This window comes from Alligator sinensis, unplaced genomic scaffold (genome assembly GCF_000455745.1).
Source record: "Alligator sinensis unplaced genomic scaffold, ASM45574v1 scaffold839_1, whole genome shotgun sequence".
NCBI lineage: Eukaryota > Metazoa > Chordata > Crocodylia > Alligatoridae > Alligator > Alligator sinensis.
In genome coordinates, this window is record NW_005841885.1 from 3,393,382 (window position 1) to 3,414,388 (window position 21,007).

General features: G+C 45.1%; 1 protein-coding gene across 1 annotated transcript in view; it reads right to left on the minus strand.

Annotated features, from left to right (window-relative positions):
• The window catches only part of XPC (XPC complex subunit, DNA damage recognition and repair factor), an 80,206-nt gene extending 65,072 nt beyond the window's left edge, over positions 1-15,134 (minus strand). The window contains exon 1 of the mRNA XM_006017800.3: positions 14,983-15,134. Within this exon, the coding sequence (XP_006017862.1) occupies positions 14,983-14,995 (13 nt within the window). The 5' untranslated portion in view covers positions 14,996-15,134. The remainder of the gene's footprint in view (positions 1-14,982) is intronic.
• Positions 15,135-21,007: the final 5,873 nt, after the last annotated feature.

A 21,007-nucleotide genomic window follows, 5' to 3' on the forward strand; every position in this document is an offset into this window, starting at 1 on the left:
AGGTATGGTTGGCCTTCCTGACCGCGTCCCCACTTTGTCGGTCCATTTTCATTTTGGCTTCAACGATGACTCCAAGATCCTTTTCTGTCTCGACACTGGCGAGAAGGGAGTTCCCCAGCCTGTAGGTGTGCCGCTGGTTCCTCCTCCCCAGGTGCAGCACCTTGCACTTGTCAGTGTTGAAACCCATCCTGTTCTCATCGGCCCACCCCTGTAACCTGTCTAGATCTGCTTGCAGCCTAGTAATGCAACCTACATTACTGGTGATTAGGGGCCCAGCTGGGATAGGGGAAACCCACATCTTTTTCTGATTAGGACCAGAGACTTAAAACTGGGTTACCACCCCCACAATCAATGCCCTAAACCCTAGGTTACAGTATCCATGGCTCTGGCACAATGGACATTTAATTACTTTTAAAAAATAAGTCAGCTCCAGCACAGGAGATGGAGACAAAGACTAATTCTAAAGTCCACTAGGTAGGGACGAACATCTCTGTTGTAGGAGACCTGGTTCAAGGCCCTGACCCAAATCACAGATTCTTGCTTTCCAGCTAATGCTGGTCATTCCTGCCCTCCTCCTCCTCCCTGTCAGAATTGCCACTTGTTTTAAAATTAAATTATAAGCATTTGGGGGACATGGCATGTGTTGTATTATGTCTGTATATTGCCTTGTACAATGAGATGCTGATCCTGCCTGACCGGTGCCTTTAGAAGACGCTATTGTAACACATTGGCAAAGTGTCGTTACCTTCTCCTCCTCAGTCTGCTAATAGATAACACAACCTATTATAGATAATGGCTGAAGGGGATAACTACCATAGTGGCTGAAGTTTCTTCTATAGATCTGAGAGCTCCAGGTGAAAATCCTGTTGATGACCCACCCCAATGTCATTGCCATACAAATAACAATAACAACACTAACTAAAATCCAGGATGAGGCTTTACTGTGTATTTGAATACAGATCCAAGCTGCATCTCCAACACCTCTCACTTCAACAGATGGAACAAAACACTGGATCTGGGTTTCCACCTATGCTTTGTGACTGGTGCACTTGGTGTAGTGGAAAACAGGCTAGCAGCCACCAGCTGCTATGGGCTTCAGCAAGATTGTTTTTCTTTATGACTTACTAAGGAAGAGAGCATTGTCCCCAGGGCTATGGTGAAACATAATGAAATATGTTCTGCATGACATATGGATGTCTTATTTACCTTGACATGAATTTGCTGAGCACAGATCATAGGGAGGAGCATTGGGTTTTATCAGATTTCCCACACATACAAGAGATTATCTAGATCTCCTGCCACTGACACCCCCCTCCCATTGTTCCCTCTTTTTAGACCGCGTGGTACTGCGTTCAGTGGAAAGGATAAATAAATCCAATAGTTCTACAGCATCTCGTTGAGAGGTGGCAAAAATAGGATTAGTACAACCCTGCGTGAGCTTCATGGGTATGAAAGGAATGGAGACATGTAGTTTGTTCCTTTAGAGGAGCTGGGATGAGGTGGGGAGAAAGGGCAGTTGGAGCATGACAGGTACCATTGTGCTGTACCAAGTCTCATGTTACTTGGTGTTCAGGGTGAAGCCCCAGCTCCTGGAGCCAGGTTATTTTGTGAGACCTCAGCTTTCATTAAAAACCCCAAACTTCTAGCTCTTTGACCGCCAGAAACCCAAGCATTCACATTACATTAGGGATCCAATACCAATAATAAAAGCAAAGCCGTGCTTTTTAGCCAGTGGCATGGGATTTTGAGGCCTGACTCCAGAGTTTTGACTGCTTGGAGTTGGTTAGACTGGGGCAAAGGCTGCTAAGTTGGACTTACTTTTGGAGGACAATAAGAGGCAGCACAAGTAAAGAAGCCAGCAGTCACTAAAGGCTATATGAGGCCTTTGCAAGAGCATTTCAGCAGCTGAAGGGAGAGCTTTTGTGTGGCAAAGAAGGAGCTATTAAGGAAGGTATGTGTGTGTGTGTGTATGACTGAGAGAGAAAATGTGGAGAAGGCTGAAAAGAGAACATGCTTCAATGGAGGGGAAAACCAGAGATTAGAGGGAGGGGAGAGAGTCAGAGAATGATAAAGATGGGAACATTTGAAGATACTGCCTGCCACATCTGCACTCTCTCTAGAGCAGCTGTTGCAGCCATGCTGTTTCAGCGAAGGTCAGGCACCACTTGTTATAAATTCTATTTTCTAAGGATCAGTATTTTGTCCGCTTAAAATCACTGGATTGGCACTTTTCACAAAATACATGAGATGTTGTTTCCTGGAGTGGGAATTCCTACGTACAGAAAAGCATAAATTGCCTACAGCATTTATAGAGGCAGCAACGAAAATGTCCCCCTTGTAATGTTCTAATGTGAAACCTATATTAATGCAAGTCTGTAGGGACCTGGAATGATGCTGTTTAAATGTGAAGTTATATGGGAAAACTATTTCAATGCTGGCCTAGGAAGTCCAGAATTAAAATGTGAGATTGCAGAGAAAATTAATCCATTGCAATCTTTGGGGAATAATGACATTATAATTTAAGATATAATGGGAAAATGATTTCAGTGCAATTCTGTTGGGACAAGTAGCAATGTCACTTCACGTAGAAAAAATTATTTCAATGCAGGTCCATGGAGACCTGTAACAATACAGCTTGGGTGTGCAGTTCCATAGGAAAAGGATTTCAATACCAATGTGATGAGGCTAAATAAGGTCATTAGATTATAATGAGAAAATTATTTGAAGCAAAGAAGGCTTAAACAATAGACACAGAACAGCTGCGCTTAGTTTCACCCACTTCCATTGTGGACAGTCAGTAAGGAAGCTGATTCTAACGTACCTTTCTAGGTCCCCGATTTGAGAACAGCTGGGAGCTGAAACACCGTCCCCAGCCTAACTTAGAGCAGCCTGAAGACTGCAATAATTAACTAGATGTAGTGATCGTGGAGAGACCTTTATGTTGGCTGAAGAACAGTCCGAGTGCTGTGCATTCTGTCCTGCCCCCAGGGCCGGCCACAGGCATGAGCAAACTGGGTGGCCACCGAGGGCCCGGACAGAAAGGGGGCCCAAAAATGGTGAAAATAATGATCGTTATTATCATTATCTCTGGCGAAGGGGGGGCTGATACTAAAAGTTTGCTTGGGACCACCAGGAGTCTAGGTATGGTGCTGCCTGCCCTGGTGTGCTTTCTTCACAACCCTTCACCTATATGAAGAAGGTGGGGAATGCCTGGCTCTGTCTAAGAAATTCTCAGCTATTGCCTTGCAGCAGTTGTTATATGGCTGCTTTGCTTTATGGTATTGTAGAAGAATAGCCAGTTCTGGGGCTGAGATGGAGCACACAATGAGGGGAATACTTCCTTTTGTGAAGTCTCCTGGAGAGGTGGCCCTGGTCCAAACACTGCCCCATATGCCAAACTTTGCAGAGATTAAACTAAACTGCACAGTTCAAATCTATTGCTTTGCCTATATCCAAATACATCCAAGCTCTAGGAAAGCTGAGATTCTTATTTGATAATGCTCATTAGCAATTCACATTTAATTGAACCCAAACAAAAAGCCGGTTTTGAATAACTTGTTGAGTACCTGGATTTGGAAATCTGGATTTCACAATCCAGACCAATCTGTCTCTGTACAGATTGCGTTAAAATAAGGATCTAATTTACCAAGAGAATAGCAATTTCCCTAAGCTTGTCTTTGTTTCAAATTCCACAAGCACAAATTCTGTGAAGACACCATTACCCAGTGTCACAAGGATGCGATATTTTCATGGGGGAACTAAAATATATTTCCATGCATTTCCTATTAGGTTTTACACAAGTGGTGGTTACTCATCAACACAATTAGCACTCTTGAAATTTCATATCTAGATAGATGGACATAGTAAATGTATAGGTAAATGGATGAAATTGGTTTTGTAACCTTTAAACACTAGATCTATTAGTTTTAATAATTTATAACCAACATCTTCTGTAACATGACCTATAAGAAGCTGTTAAGGTCTTTGGCTGCATCCAGTACCTGTTTAGCTAGTAGGAAGACAGCAATTAACAATGCAACTGTAATTTAAAGTGTTATTTATTCGTTTACAACCACAGTTCAATTAAAGTACTACACACCCCAAAAGAAAAATGCAATGTGATCCTGCTTTACTCAACACGTGACACTTGGCCTCAGCAACTCCAAAGCTTATAGGACTTCATTTATCCAGACTTTCACCCTTCCTTTGAGAGAGAGACCTGAACCGCAAATATATTCCTCAACTGTCCCCCATTTCACAGGGTGTTATTTGCTCCCGTTACAAATATTGTTTCAATCAAGCTGATGTATTCTCCATTTATTGTTGCAGTGTCTATTTCAGAACCATTGTGCTGAGCTTCTGGAAGCAGTTATTTGCCTGGAAGGAAAGAATCAGGCAACATTTTAAGCTCCCTATTCTTTTTTTGCCCTTCATTTTCCGTCTTTGCTATATATTATGACCTACATTTAGGCCATGCATACAGTGAGGTATGCTACAGAGTTCAGGCAGATCCAAGTTTGGAGGCTGTTTGGATCCAAGCTCTTGTTTGTGTCCATTTCCACTTTCCAGTTGCTGCTGAGGTTGAATTTGAGGAAGGCATAGTAAGCTTGTTTGTATTTTGCCTTTAACAAATGGCAGAAGAGTAAATCATATTGAGAAGTATGTAGCCCTGTCAAGTGACTCACCTCTTTCTAGGAATGAAAGCAGACGTTTCAATCCCTTGCTTTAGACGCCTTCCAGTTGATTTAAGATGTAAAGTATTTTCTTTCAGACTTCTCAGTATCTGTTTGCAAATATATTTGGGGTGGGAGTTGCTGAAACACAAAGAGCAGGCTCCAGATTCTGCGCTCGCTTGCTTCTGAGATTTGTGAGATGTCCCGATTACTCAGTCCAACTGATGTATTAAATTTGGCCATGGTTGAGTTTTAAACGCTGTTCAAATGACTCATCTGTGTGTTATTAAGCTTAATCATTTGGAGGGAATGCACAGCTTGAGCTACTTTGTCCCAAAATAGAGGCTCCCTGCTGCAGGGCCCCTCTTGAAAGGGGCAAAACATCGCTGGGGGAGCTCGGTTCTGCAGCCTTATCGGTCAAGCTGACAAGGAACCCAGGAACAGCCTCAGAGGGCATCATAGGAGCGCAGCCCTGCATTTGAAGTGGCCTTATCCTTGGTGGGATCCCCTGGGATATTGGAGAATTGGCAGGTTCAGAGGGATAGCATCTCTGACTCTTACTTGAGGACAAATGGACAACAGATGATTTCAGAGGAAATTATATGTGAGGGACCACAAAGAATCTTCCCGCCCATCTGGTCCAAGCCACTGGGCCTTGTTTTCACTTACGCCAAGGCCCAGCCTATGCACAGATTCAATTAAATGATTTCTAAATCAATTGGTATTGACGCAGCCCCCTCTTGTGGATGTGCTTAAATTGGTTTTACAGTACCTTGCATTGATTTAGCTTAATCCAATACCAAAGTAGTTGCATCTATTGAAGACTAAGCAAAATCCTGTCGAATGACTAATGCTTCACGACATAAGGCTGCCTTACTTGGTATCACCGATGGGAATATCATCCATATGTACCAGCTGTCAGACCTTCACCATGAATCTATTGATTGTAATCAATGAACTGATTCCTGATTTACACTGGAGGGAGCAAGAGGAGGATTTGGGCCCTTTATAATTTCCTGTTTAATTTCCCAACCTTTGCAATTCATTACTATCAATCTTTTATTTCAATTGTGTGCAAGTCTTTCTTTTAATACCTACTTAGGCCATCGTTTTGCAATAGGGCATATTGGAAAACAGTCTAGGCAACCTTCCATTGTTACTGAGAAAAATAAATGACGTGTGGGATCAATTTATACAGGTTAGTAAAGAAAGATCAGAAGGCTCTAATTAAGCTGTAGCTAGGTAATTTAGGCTAAATGTTTGGTAAACCTTTCTTTTAGAACAATTCATTGGCTATGGGACAAGCTGCCAAGAAAAGTTGGGGAATGAGGAACATAGAATAAGAAGGGGTTTCCCGGACCATTAAATCCAGTCCTCTGCATTTACAGGCAACCATTTACTCAAAGTATTCCCAAAAGTGCCACATCAAACCCTCATATTCAACTAGAAGGCACATAGCCCAAATCATCCTATAACATGACAAGTAAAAGCATGGGAGACAAGGGCATTGCCAATGACCTGCCACTACAATGACAAGGGAATAGTTATTATATATCCCAGGAAAAGGACCAAGGAAGGCAAAATCCTCTCATTCTGTGCAAATCTGACCTAAGGGGAAAATGTTGCCTTCATTTGCATGATTGGCAATCAAGTGTAGATTTGACACCCATCTCTCAAGGAGGCCTGTGGAAGAGGAATCAGTCCTGCTGCTTGGGATGTAGATGGCCCCTCTAATTGTTTCAACCTCAGTGATTCTGTATCCATTCCTCTTCAAAAATATCTTTGAGATTTTTTAAAGGGAGCTGTTACCTGAAGGAAATTGTCTTGATTCTCACTGTTAAAAATTTCCCTCTTTCCTCTCTTGCCCCAGATATACAAATCGTGGGCTTTTGAGCTTGCTGTCAGCAAAGCTGTGTCTTGGCAGTCACCACCACCCCTGTTCTGTCCTGCTTATCCCTTGCTGCCTGACATTCTGTCTCCTCCTTGCTGCATTTTTTTCTTTCCTTGGTTGCTTTGAGATCATCATCTTCTCATTCCTTTGTTCTGCAGAACCTGCTTGCTGGGGAAACGTGTCTAGTGGCTGCTTCACAGGACCAAATTCTCACTGAGGACGGTGAGAACGGAGAAGCTGGGATCCACCTAGAGTTATCTGAGCCTGCAGCTCTGTACAACTTGAGAGGCTCCTTTAGATCGATGCAGTGGAAGCCAGTCTTGGGAGGTGGCTTTCCAGTACAGCTTAACTCACAGGAGTGTATTTATAGAAGGACGGTGAGGCTGTACAGCTTTTCCCATATCTTATTTATGTCCCATGTGCCCCTGCACTAATCAGAATCAGCACACCTCCGGCAAGCTCGAGTCTCTCTTTATGGGCCAAAAAAGGATAGGGAGAATGAAAAGAGAGATTTCATAGACATTAGGGCTGGAAGGGACCTTGGAAGATCATCGAGTCCAGCCCCCTGCCCCAAGGGAGGAAGCTGGCTAAGGTCAAAGGATCCCAGCAAGATAGGCGCCCAAACATTTCTTAAAAGAGTCCTGAGTAGGTGCTTTCACTGCCTTTGGAGGCAGTCTATTCCAGGCCTTGGGAACTTGGAGAGTAAAGAAGTTCTTCCTTATGTCCAGCCTGAAACGGTCTTGGAGGAGTTTGTGACCGTTTGACCTTGTCATCCCTTGGGGCGCTCTGGTGAACAGGCGTTCCCCCAGATCCTGATGCACACTCCTGATGTACTTACAGGCCTCCACCAAGTCACCTCTGAGCCTGCGCTTTTCCAAGCTGAAGAGTCCCATAGTTGTCAGCCTCTTTTCATAAGGCCTGTTCTCTTGCCCTCTGATCATGTGCGTGGCTCTCATCTGGACTCTCTCAAGCTTCTCCACATCCTTCCTGAATTGTGGAGCCAGAATTGGATGCAGACCTCCAGCTGAGGCCTCACCAAGGCTGAGCACAGCGGGAGGGTGACATCCTGAGATTTGCAAGAAGCTAGATGACATCCTGAGATTTAGAAGCTAAATGCACCTCAATGCATGTAAAAAAGATTGCATCTGCTGTAGGCTTCACAGTCCCTGCTTCACTGAACAAGTTGTGAGCCAGTAGTGTAACTAGTTTAGGACGAGGGGGGCACCTTCCCCAGGCGCCATCTTGGAGTTTTTGCCATGGCAAGGTAAACTCCTCACTTCCCCTGCCTGGCCACAGGAGCTGGGCAAGGCAGCGCTGCCCTAAACAGTGTATTTGGGAGGTGGAGGGCAAGTGGGGTAAGCAAAATGATGCTCCCCGCCCTGCCCTGGCTGCTCAATCAACATCCTACTCTGCTGCTATGAGCACAGGGAAATTGGAAGTTATTTCAAGTGGGTGCTAATGAAGCAAACGTGTGTGTGTGTGTGTGTGTGTGTGTGTGTGTGTGTGTGTGTGTGAATATGCACTCATGTGGGTAGATCCAGATCCTGGAACTAATCCCGCAGACCTTACTCAGCAGAAGTCCCCTTAGAAGTGAATGGGAATAAGGTAGTTCATAAAGGATGCTGCAGGTGGAACTCTGATGATCTGTTATTTGAAAGTGTTTGTGTGCATGAGTGTGAATGTGTGTGCAAGAGAGAGAGAGTAGATCTAGAAGAGCTCTTCCCTCCCCTCCTCTGATAATGTGAGTAGGGAATTAAAGGGACAGGGAAATTGTTCTTGTTTCACATTGACCTTCTCATTCCTGGTTCTGTCAAAAAAAAAACTGGGGCTTGCCTGGGTCACTCTGTATGAATGAATTAATCATGTCATTTACCCTTTATTCTGCCTGAAAAGAAGCGCCTCCTAAATACTGTGGATGTAATAAGGTATCAGCCACTATCCCTTTCCTCTGTTCCCTTGCTGCAAACTTCCAACAACATCTAGCTTTTTCTGTGTTATCTTGTGTATGTGCAGGAAGACCAGAACCAAAATAAATTTGTATGCCAAAGGCTAAGGCTGTAAGGAGCATTTTCTATTCCTGTGCAGGGCCAGATTAACACACAGGCAAACTAGGTCCCTAAGTGAAGAAGGGGCACAGTTGTGCTTATTTTACATATTATAATTATTGAGTGAAAAAAAGTAGGGGCCCACGAGTTTGTTTACATAGGGGCCACTAAAGGGTTAATCCGGCCCTGTTCCTGTGCAGTAATAAAGAGCAGAACAGGACTTTGAAACATTGTGCAGTGAAATGTTTAGACCACCCACTGACTTTTCAGGTATGTAAAAACACTCCAGGCCGGGTGACTTGATAACCAAGAAGCACTTAAGTGTTCTGATATTGGAAAGATGTTCAGACAATGGACTTTGAAGTTTTTTCTTTTCTTTTTTCCAAAAGAGTTTCTGGAAAGGCTGCAGTTTAATGTAGATGGGCCTCTTAGGGGTCAGAGTCAAGGTCAAATTCCTCCCTCTGCTACAGTTATTGTTAAGGAAGTTACTGGGTTTCAGGTTAAGATTAATTTTTTTCCTTTTGTTACTTTTTATTTAAATGTTTTCGTTTTCCTTAACTCCCTCCTGTATCTTTTTACAGGTGTGACAATCCTGACCCCTCACTCAGGAAAATGTGACAGACACTCAAATCCTGAAGGGTATGGTAGATAGACACAGTATGATACCAACGTGGCTACAGTGCTTTTGACATCCCATCTAGCTCATTCAGAAACTCAGGGCTCTGCCTCACATAGCACTGAGCCACTTAAACACACCCCCTGGAACCTTCCATCTATTCATGTCTAGAAAGACATGATACAAATCTGAGGATCAGGCCAGATTGATTTAATAAAAGATATCATCAGAACAATAAACACCCAGCCAATTTCCTATTCCCAGAACCTATTAAGTGCCCAAGTGGACATAGATGCCTAAAGTGTGATCTTATTATACCCTGCTTCAGTTGCTGAAACACTATTAGTGCAAAGTGTACATTGATCCTCTTCTTTTTACTGTTTTATTATTATTATTATTATTATTATTATATGATCTTACATTTAAGATAATAATGTGCTGAAAAAGCAGAAGTGTTAATGTTTTTTCAAGGGTTTAAACTGGATGGAATAGGATTGTATTTAGGTACTTAAGCCCACTTAGGTGCCCAATAAATAGAATACAATCTGGCCCTGGGCACCTATACCCGTACCAGATGTCTGCTTCAACACCTGCTAATCAGCATGCGTTGGAGCAGACTAATTAGTGCCCTCCAGCAGCCTCTGCATCACATCTATTCAGTGTCCCTGTGCTTCAAAATGGCGGTGGGGTGCTTGAACTAAAGCTCATCAAACACGATTTAGTTCAAGCACCCTCACCACCATTTTGAAGTGCAGGATGCTGAATACACATGGCATTGCAGGCGCTTTAATTAGAGCGGCTCTCGGAGCCACTCCAATTAAAGTGCCCCCCACCCCGGAGCATAGGTAAAGACTCTTCCTGAGTCTTCAGCTAGAATGTTCACAAATGACTTAAACTTGGTATTGCCCACCCCAAGCATTCCCAAATCATGAGGCCTAGAAAATCAGGAGACTGACTTTAAAATTAGATTTAAAAAATACCATATTTATCTGAATCCAAGATGATCCCTAAATAATTAGATTCTATACATGGAAATTGTAAATATGTTATAATTGTTCAGGTACAGAATCTAGTTATTGGAGGGTCATCTTAAATTCATCTCCTGTACCGCTTCAGCGGGGAAAGCAGCAGCAGAGTGGCAGGCAGTGCATATCTTTATATGCATCCTGGTGACTTATCTTGTACTTTTTTACTATTAATCATCTTTTACATTTTAAAATGAAAGCTGAATTTCTCATGTAATCACATGGAACTTTAGGAATAGTGTGACATGAATGGAGAAATCATGAGAGAGTTGGCAGTCCTCTAAACTTCTGACATATACATCTTCATATTACCATCATTACAAAATGTTGTGATGACCTGTGAGCTTCAATAATCCATCTCTTGTGGATCAGTGGAACAATGTCCTTTTCATGGGAGTGATTTGGAGCTGTGTAAAACACTTTCATGGAATTCACAGACCTCAGAATAAGAGGTTACTTCTCACATATCATTCTGAACTCATAAAAATAGTCTGATTAGATGAAAATCTGACAGAATTTGGTAGGGCTTTTTGGTTTTATGATAGAGTAACATTTTAGTGAAAAGAAATAAATATTCTAAACCAAATACTCACATTTTATCACCTGGGAGCGGGTAAAATCCTTTGATTATTTTTAATGTCAGATTTTGAGACATGTTTATGGCTGATCAAGAAGCACTTTAAAATGTGTCAGACAAAAAATGAATTTCAAGTTCTAAGTTTCAACAGAATGAAATCATCACAGCTTTGTACCACGAAAAGGCCCTTAAATAATTGTGAATACTTTATTATCACCAATGCCTGTTCACAGGAAAGGTGCTTGCTCGGGTGTTACAGCAATAGGGGCTTATAAGAACCTAGCTAGCCCCTAAGCTAAGGCTTGTCTTTAGTATGAAACAAATGTGTTCTTATTCAATACAACCGACACAAGATAAAATCTGACTGAAGACAAAAGGATTTGTAGCATTTACGTATGTTAACAAACTGAGTAAGAAGTATGGCAGAGCATAGAATCTAAGCTGACTGCCAAGTCAAGCAAAAACTGAAAACTGCCTCGTCTTTCTAAGATTACTTCTTGTTAGTTAGCTGAGATTAATAACATACCTTTCTTCCTAAGAAGAATTATGCCATGGGGTTAAAAAGCACCTTTACATGGGAAGCAGATAGTACAATATGTTCATTGCACTCCAAGGGCATGTCCCAACGAGTGCACACATGCAGGGGCGCGTGTTTCCCACGGGAGGAATAGCCGCAGCACATATTTGTCCTCCTGCTATTTGTCCTTGGACACACCCTTGCATGCATGCTCTGGCCTGTGGAAAAGTGATCCAGGTGGGGTCAGGGAGGCCTTACCTGGAGTTCTGGGGAGTGTAACGCTGGCCAGCTAGGCTCTGGTTTCTGGCAGCGCACACTGCTACCATGCGCGCCACATTGCTTTTTCTTTATACCCGATCACCAGTGTCATTTAGGAAACCCCAGATCTTTTTGCCAGTTTCCGAAATCTGCTGGGATCCTGCCTGCCCCTTTCTTCTCAAGGTTTGGACACTACTGTGTCTGGCAGCAGCACTCTCAAATATACCATATTCCTCATGAGCTAAAAGCAATGTAGCCACTTCAGAGCATGCCAGTCAGGCTAATTAGCATGGGCCAGGCTAATTGGCAGTGTCACTCAGCACTACTAATTAACCTACCCCTGAATCACTGAGTGGATGTGGCTGTACTGCTTTTAGTTTAGGAAGAGCAGTGCAGCTTGCCTGAGGCTGCTGTTGCTCAACATTAAGTTTAAAGCAACTTACCCTCCCCCACACACAGTCACACACCCTACAAACACCGCACCCACCCACATCCTCCCCCACACACACACCCGTGTGCCTCTGGGGGGACCCCTGCTCACTGCTATGCACACACACCCCACCACACACATGCACCAACACACATCCCAGCCACCCTCCCCTCCACACACCCCACGGCCCCTCACAAACCCCATACCCACCCACCCACATCCACACACAGTATTGCCAACTCTCATGATTTTTGGTGTTGTTCTCAAAGTCTACACTTTGGGAATGTGAAATATGTAGCTCTTTCTTTTATTTATATATATATAAAAAAGGAAGAGCTATGTTTCCATTCATTCAGCCTGTAAACCAATCTCACACCCCTCATCTGGCCTGCAGGGCCAGACAGGTTTGACATCTCTGCTCTACTCCATAACCTCAGCCAAGCACATGACTGGTTAATACATACCTAAGTATGTATATACAGGGTTTGTATACAGAAGGCAGGGAGTTTGGGTGCCAAGATACACAGCAATATGCAGTAAGCCCGCAAGGCAGACACAGTTAGAGAATACACTCAGACTTCTGTCTTCAATGATGCATGAAGACTTATTAAGAGAAACAAAGGACTGCTGAGAAAATATGCCTGGAGGAGCATTAAGACTAATGGCTCTGCAGATAGCACTGGAGTAGATAATCCAAGGGGATTCCTAGTCTGTGTCTAGACTGTAAAACAGGGGTGGGCAATTATTTCAACTGGAGGGCCACTTAACAAGTTTTAGTGAGCTGTTGAGAACTGCAAAGGTAGCCCCGCCCCTTGACAGGTGCCCTGCCCACTGGTCACCATCTTATACCAGCTATAAGGTATGTATGTATATGTCGCAAGGTATAAATATATCTCCCTTCCTATATAAATTCTATAAGGTATGTATGTATATGCCACAAGGTATAAATGTATAGAAATAAAATATAAATGTATCTCCCTTCCTATATAAATTCTATAGTGTAATATCCAATATAATTATAAAATTGAAAAGAATAAATCAATGAATATAATAATAAAATTAAAGTGTCTAGAAGAAAGCAGAAGGTATTGTGGAATCCCACTTGCTAGGCTAGCAAGTAGGAAATCATTCAAATCAATGCTAGTAGTAGCCTTCATTGTCTAATGCTCCTGAGCATCTAGAAGATAGCTCAGTAACTGTAAGACCCCAAGGCAAAAGGCAGGCCAGTTCAAACAATGCTGCCTTTTATGCTTGTAGTCTGCCGTGTCTCTCTCCAATGCGTCTCGTATAGTGATTCCTCTCTAGCCTTGCCGTTATTCTTAGGGATGAACAACTGGGTTACTGGAACGACTTCAGGTCAGTTCACCAGGGGTTGCCTGCCATGTCTTTGATGATGATTGCCTTCAGATTGGGAGGATGATGTTTTGGTCCTGTCTCCCCTTAGCGTCTCCCCTTGGTAGTTCCTGCTGTTCTGCCTTTGTGGGGCTCCAGCCTCCCCTACAACCCGTCTAACGCCAACCTTGATGTTGTCACCTATGTTGTTGAGGCTGATGTCCTGTGCCATCTTTGATTCTCAGGTTCCTGGAATATGATGGCCACCAGGTGTGGGAGATGCCACTATCCCGAGCGTTTCTTCCGGCCTTCTTCCTTTCCAATTATGCATTGTCTGGCCTCAGTACCAGTCCATCCCCCGATGCATTGCCTCTGCCCCAGGCTTGGGACCTGCTATCCATTTATCTTGCCTGTATCCTGGCTCCGCCAAGTCCTGCCGAGCTCCAATCTCTGCTGCTGGTTTCCTCGGTCCATGTAGCCAAATCCCCGGGCCCTCTCTGGCCCTGAGCTATTGTGGAGACCACTTCCCGGGGTAACCACCAGGTCCCCTCACTGGGACTGCTTGCATTCCCTGGCCCCTCCAGACTAGCTGAGGATGCTACTTCCAGTCCCCCCTGCTTGTCTTCTGCTGGGCTTTTTATCTTGGATCCAGGGGTCTGGCTGCCCAGTCGGTCCCGGCACACTGTTATAAAGCATGTCCACACTGATGGGACTGTCAGCCCCAGGTCCTTCAGGCTTGGCCATTTTTTTTCCTTTTTGTATTTTCCCACTTTTATCTCCTGGCGTGGCATCCCACCGCCTCTGCTCCATCTCAGGTAAGTCTTTTCCACAATGCTGTTTTTCCATCCCTCCCCCAGAGCACTGGGATTGGAAGGGACCTCAGGGAAGGATGACAGTCGCTGGCCAGCTACACAGTCACTATGAGAGCAGTACTTCCTCCGTCTTCCCCCTCGCTCTCCTTACTTTCTGTTTCCTGCAGGCAAGCCCAGCTTGAGCTTCAAAACTTGAAATGTTTCAAAACTTTCGAAACATTCCGACTGCCCTCATTTCATTTCAAGGCTGTTTCGAAGCCCTTCATTTCATTTTGATTTCACTATTTCAAGCTCAAAATGAGTCGAAACAGCGTTGAAACGAAACAGATGACCAAATTTTTCACAACCCTAATATACATACTTAGGTATATGTTAACCTTATGGTCATGTGCTTGACTGAGGTTATGGAGTAGAGAAGGGATGTCAAACTTGTCTGGCCCTGCAGGCCAGATGAGGGGTGTGGGATTGGTTCACAGGTTGAATGAATGGATCGGGTCACTGACCTCCCCCACCCCCACTTTTCCAGTTTGGGACCCGACAGGAAGAGACCTGGCATCCCAGGCACTTGGTGGCTGCTGTGGGAACAAACTGTGGTGCTGGTCTCCTTCCTGTGGTGCTGCTGGGGTTCCAACAGCCCCACTCTCTCCCAGATGGAAGGTCCCCCCACATCAAGGCTCAGGGATGGATGACCTGGCTCTGTGGGCTCCATCCAGCCCACCTTTGGGTACTTTGAGTCTTGTTCCTAGCTACCTGCTTTTCAGAGAGGATTCAGCTAAAGCATATGTATCTGTGCCTGTGTCACTTACCAGTTATCTTCATTCAGCCTGCATCCAGTCACCATGCAGTGTAGACCCTTCTTTGCATATCTAGATGGGATTCCACTAGCAGCCTGGAAAACATGGTCCTTCTTCTAGCCTGGGACTTCTAGCATAGTTATGTTTTCCACTGCTTTCTCTACCTGAAACAATGTAAAAGGTAATAAAAGTAGGTGTTTGGTCTGCTTCTACAAACCTATGAACCAAGTATTAAAAACATAATAAATTCATTAAATCTGAAATTCTTATGATTTCTGGGAACATAGCTAGAAACAAGTTTCTAAGTAGGCCGGTGCACAAAGATGGAATAAAAGTATATCACGTTTGTAAATATATCAAATCATAGCCTTGTGATAAAGAGTACAATCCCTAGGACCCTTTTCCTGAGGCAATTAAAAAGTAATGTCTTTTTCATTTTCTTGGCAGGTGCTTTCACCTCAGCTGCACTGAGCCATGTGGAGCCATATGGACTTCTGGAGAGAGGACCTTTAGCCCATCTGAGGTTCATTTGCATCCATCCCCAGGGATGACAGGTGCGCTTTTTGGTTGCTGTATCAGGCCTGCAAATCAGTGGTGTCTTGAACATCGTTGGCAGAAGTTTTCTCTCTTGTCCCCTTAGATGTTATTCAGCATGTAGTACTGTACAATAATATAGATGGCTTGGCCACATTAACATTCATATGGGTTTGTAAGCAGCAGTATTATGCCTTCCTCAATCCAAATGCATCCATTATCAGTAGGGGTGCACTGATAAAGATTTTTTTGGGCTGATACCAATGGCCGATTATTAATGAGCCATATTGGCCAATACTGATCCAATTGTCCTTATGTAGCCTGGCAGCTTGGAGAGCAGCATCTGGCTGGTAAGTCTGCTGGGGAGAAGGGGCAGGGGGAGAGGAGGGAAGGGGCATGGGGTGGGCAAATCAAGGTCCCCCATGGTGAAGGAGGGAGTGGGAGCTGGGGCAGGGGCAGGTGCCCAGCCAGGGCAGGTGCCCAGCCAGGGCGGGGAATGGGATGGAACTGCGGGGAAGGGGGGGCAGCTCCCACCACTGTGCACACACTTGGGGGAGGCATGGGGTGCACATGCCCCCCAGATCTGTGTGTGGGGTGAGGATGGGCTACCTGCTGGGGTTGGGGACACCGCTGAGCTATTCCCAGAAGCGAGATTGGGCCAAGGCTGTGCTCAGGCCAGGCAGCAGTGGCACGGGGAGGGTGGCTATGATGAATTTTGTGGTGGCTGTAGGCCCCTTGTGACCTCCATCCCACTGCCACTGCCCACCCCAAGGAAGAGCTCCCAGCCCACAGTGGCAGCCTACCCTCACCCCACACACAGATCCAGAGGGTACATGCCCCTCGTGCCTCCCCCAGGGGTGCGCACAATGGCAGGAGCCGACCCCCTCCCTACACCCCCCGGACAAGCTGCTCGTGGCTCCATCCTGTGCCCCTCCCTGTCAGGGCAGCACCTGCCCCTTCCCCGCCCCACTCCCTCCCTCATTGTGGGGACCTTGATCTGCCTCCTCCCCACCCCTCCCCCTCAACAGATTTACGAGCTGGACGCTGCTCTCCAAGCTACTGGGCTGGCTGTGTGCATGCTGCAGCTGTGCATACGCACAAGGTATTTATTGGTGACATTATCAGCCATTATCAGCCACATCAGCCCCCAAAAAAGCAATTTTTAATGTCATTTTTCCTTTTATCAGTGCTGATATGATATGGACTGATGTATCGATGTACCTCTAATTATCACTTCCTGCAACTGGTAAGTGCAGGACCACCTGCCAAGGGTTCTGTACCCCTAGCTCAGTTTCATGATCAGTTTCATGATCCACAGCGATAGAGGGCAACCAGGGTACCTTGATTATAACAGTGGGCAATGACATTGCAATGATAACCATGTCATTTGAAGAGAGAATGTTTCCTGCTTGTTGAAACTGATAATGCCAGATCTTCTTGCTGCCCATTGTACATTGGTGTTCTTGAATCTGCTTTGTGATACAACAAGTCCTACACCGATGAAGTAGTCTCCTTTACAGCTGACACTTTCCGCTGCATATTCTTATGCACATCCATAGTTCATGTTCATGTTCAGTGCAGCCATCTGCATGGGGTCCATTGTTTGGCTGCAGCAACAGCAAACAGAAGCATGAAGTGTACAGAGCCAGAAGTGACTCGGTTCCATGTGTCAGTGGTCTGAAACCTTTCCTGCAGCAGGGGTTTAGGAAGGGCAGTCAAGTGTTTCCAGTTCACCACAAAGTAATTCCTAGAGCAGCTTAAACTAGCAAGATGCTAAAGAACCCTGCCATAATCGTAGTGCCAAATCTGAATAGCTACATCACCAGAGGGGGTGTGGGTGCAGGGCATGTCATTTTATCAGCTTGGTATCATAGATGCTCAGAAGTGGCCTTGGCAGCATGTGCACTCAAGCAAGGGCATGCTGCAGCATAGACTAACCCTTCTGTGCGTGGATCTCCCCAGGCAAGGTATGCAGGGCTAAACTTTGTAGGACCAACTCACTTTGGATTAAATTTGACCCAGAAGCAATGGGGAATTTGGCTGAGTAAAACCAATGAGATTTGAGCCCCAAAAGGGGCTGACGGGACTTCAGGATCTGGTCCACAGAAATCACACAAAGGTTTAAAATTAAATACAAGATTACAAAGTAGATATCCTTAGCACTGTGCGTCACAGCCCCTTCTGCCCCAGCAGCTGTCTATACACCAGATGGCCTCTGGGAGTTGAGAGCATGCATCGATATAATATGTGCTATGTGCCTTTAAGTCTGGCTTCTCTGGCCTGGGAGTCCACGTTGCAACATGGTCAGATTGGAGCTCTGTATGTGTTCTGCCAGAGAGCAGGTTTGTAAGGTAAAAGCTTCTGCCTGCAATCTGCTGACGGCTGGGAGATCAGCACCTACTTGCATAGTGCATATGGTTACAAAAATATTATAGGATGCAGTGACACAGGCAATGTCGGTTCTCATATGGATTACAGCAGGCAGATTGAAATGCCAGGACCTGCTGGCACTGTGTGTCGCAGAGCACCACAAACACACTAAGCATGTGTTCACTGTGATAGTGTCTATGTGCGGCACAAGTGATGGGACTAGGACTCATGTTCTGTATGTGTGAACTCAGATGCTTTGGGGAAAAGGCAGTATAAATGCTTGATGCTACATAAGTATAACATAGTTAGTCCAAGTCAGGTTTTTTTTTCACCCTGACTTCATGTTTACTGAACTGTTAGGTAGGCAAGTAGCCATTACGTCCATTTGAGTTTTATCAAAGCTTTGAATAAGGGAGGCAGACTGGGCACACACCTGCTCTTGAATGCTAATGCAGTACTTCTCATCCTCCAAGCCCTACACAACCGCTAACATGGTAATATATTCAGGGGGATGCTACTTCTGTTCAACTGAACCTGTGTTAGGCTGACCGGCATGGCAGAGAGCTATGGGTATATCCCTGCTGGGGAAGGGTGGGAGGATTTGGGGAAAGTTACCATCTCAGGTTCAAAAGCTCTCCTCAGCTCTCCCTGGAACCAGATGTCTGTTCTCAGTGAAGCTGGGAATGCCTGCATTTTTTATTCAACTGCCACATTCATGCCTCCCCACTCAATCCTTTTTTGCCTTCATCCCTTCTCCCTTTCCTTGGCCACTATTCTTCGGATAATTTCCAAACCTTTTTGAAAATGCAAATGATCCCGTCTGGCCCTGGGCGTTGTGTAGCAGGCTGCCATTCTCATCCGCGATTCAGTTTCAGCCTTCGTGCTGTCCTCTGCTGTAATGCTATATGGATGAACAGATGGGGGGATATGACAGCAGGACTCGAGGCTGACAGCTGCTTTGCAAGTCTAAATCTGGAATGCAATTTGAGGGTTCTGAGACACTAAGCAGTGCAGGAAAATGGACCAAGTAGGTCAGACTGTGCACAGGAGGCAGACGTGGGGAGACGATGCCGGATGCTGGGGTAGTTCTGTTGCTTCCCTATTAAGTCTGTGTTTGAATTCTCATGCTCTTTTGATCGTTCAGCTTTTAGTGGCAGCTTTTTGTGCCATTTGCTTCATTTCCTGGGTGAACTGGATAAATTTGAGTGCTTGTGAAAGAGTATGCTGAAGTTCTGATTGACTAGAAGGGAGTGATCCTTGATATACGAGCTCTTACTAACAGCCATATCCTTGTGAGACTCCTGAGAAAGGAGAGGAGCTGCACTGAGGCACGTGGCCATGAAAGGTTTATCTACAGTGTCTCACCAGTATCACCCAGCAAAAATGCCCCATCCACCTGCCCATCCCTTCCTGCTAGTGTGTGCCAAACCTAGTTAGACTGCTTCAGGGGCATCTGCGGTGGCTGCTGTCAAACACAGCAGAGACCACGGTCTTAAGAGCAACCACCGAGTGGCACCCAGAGGTGGATACTGTACCATGTTTGGGCATGTGCAAGCAGAAGCAGGTGCTCCAGAGTGTCCCTGCTGGGATGCTGCATAGGTATGTCCTAAGAGATTTGCCCAAAGTCCAGTGATGCAAGAAGTCTGTGACAGAGCTTGGCAACGAACCCTGAGGTTCACTACTGACCTTTCTCTGCAAGACCCTCCTTCCTCACTAGACCTGCCAGAATTTTAAGAGTGAGGCACAGTATCGCCAGTCCCAGCCAGCTTCACTTTCCATATACTGCTAATGCACTTCAGTTTTGATTTGTAACACCTCTTGATTTTCCCACCCTGTCATCCTTTTTTCCACAGCTTGGCCTGGGCAACTCAATCCACCCAAACTGGACCATGCCAAATTGTAGCAAGTCAGGGAGCAAGTTTACAATATAGAAGATGGTCTGATGGAAACAGGAATAATTACAATCTGGCTCTGGTACAGCACATTCTCAGGTACATAACAAAAGAAGTAAGTACCATCATCCCCACTCTGTAGTTGGGGAAACTGAGGCAGTGAGCAGTGCTGTGACCTCTCAGTGAATTCAAATAACAGGCCAGGAATGAAGCGAGGAAGAGTGCAGGTTTCCTGCATTCTAGTCTGGTGCTCTGTGTACCAGACTATATTGTTTTGCCTCAAAAACGCGCCTTCCAGGTGAATTATGATTGGATTGAATGAAGTCCTCACAACCCCAGGACATGTCTGCTTGTGCCCATGTGGCAAGGTACTTTTGAGAGGGACAAGACATGAAGTGATTTATTCATGAAAACCAGAGAGGGCTATGAAATGTGGAACCAACTAACTTAGGCAATTTAGAATAAGACTATAAAACATGGCAATCAAATGTGCTCTTTTGCCCTTGCCCAGCTCCTGAGTTTATTTATTCATATGGAACTTGTATGATTATCCAGCTTTAGGCAGGATAGAAGTAGTCAGGACCTGGCTAATCAGCAGAGGTGTAAAGATGCAGCTGGACACCTGGGGCAGCTGCCACACATAGGGGCAGCACCAACTTCTGGTTGCTGCTGCAACACTGGCGCAATTATGTGGCCGTGGCAATAGCCTCTTTTTTTTTTCCACCCCCTTGTCCTGAGTCATCTGCCCCAGTCCCCCCAGCCTAGTTTGAGCACTGCTAATCAGTGGTTATTTTTGCTTTGTTCATCTGGCTTGTTACCTATGAGATACGAGCAGAAACTCGCTCCCTGCACTTTTGGCTTTCAAACATGAAGTTCAATGCACACCAGACTGCAAATACTTCCTCACTGGCATGCTATTTTCAGCTCCCACCCTTCCCTGGGCAGAGTATTACCTCTATTTCATCATTGCCACCTGCTTCACTGGGGTTCATGTTATATAGCCTTAAAATTGACAAAATAATTGAAAAAGCCTGAAACAAGGTCTGAGAATGGCAGCAAATAGGGCTGTGCGAATCTTCAAGTAGTGATTTGATTTGAAGGAGATTCGGCCCGATTCGGTGGCCAAATCTCTGAATCTGAATCAAATCAGGGGACTAATTTAAAGGTCCAAATCGATTCAAAGCTCTCCAAATATTTGGAAAAGATTTGGAGAGCTTTGATGATTTGGGCAGTCCCCGCCC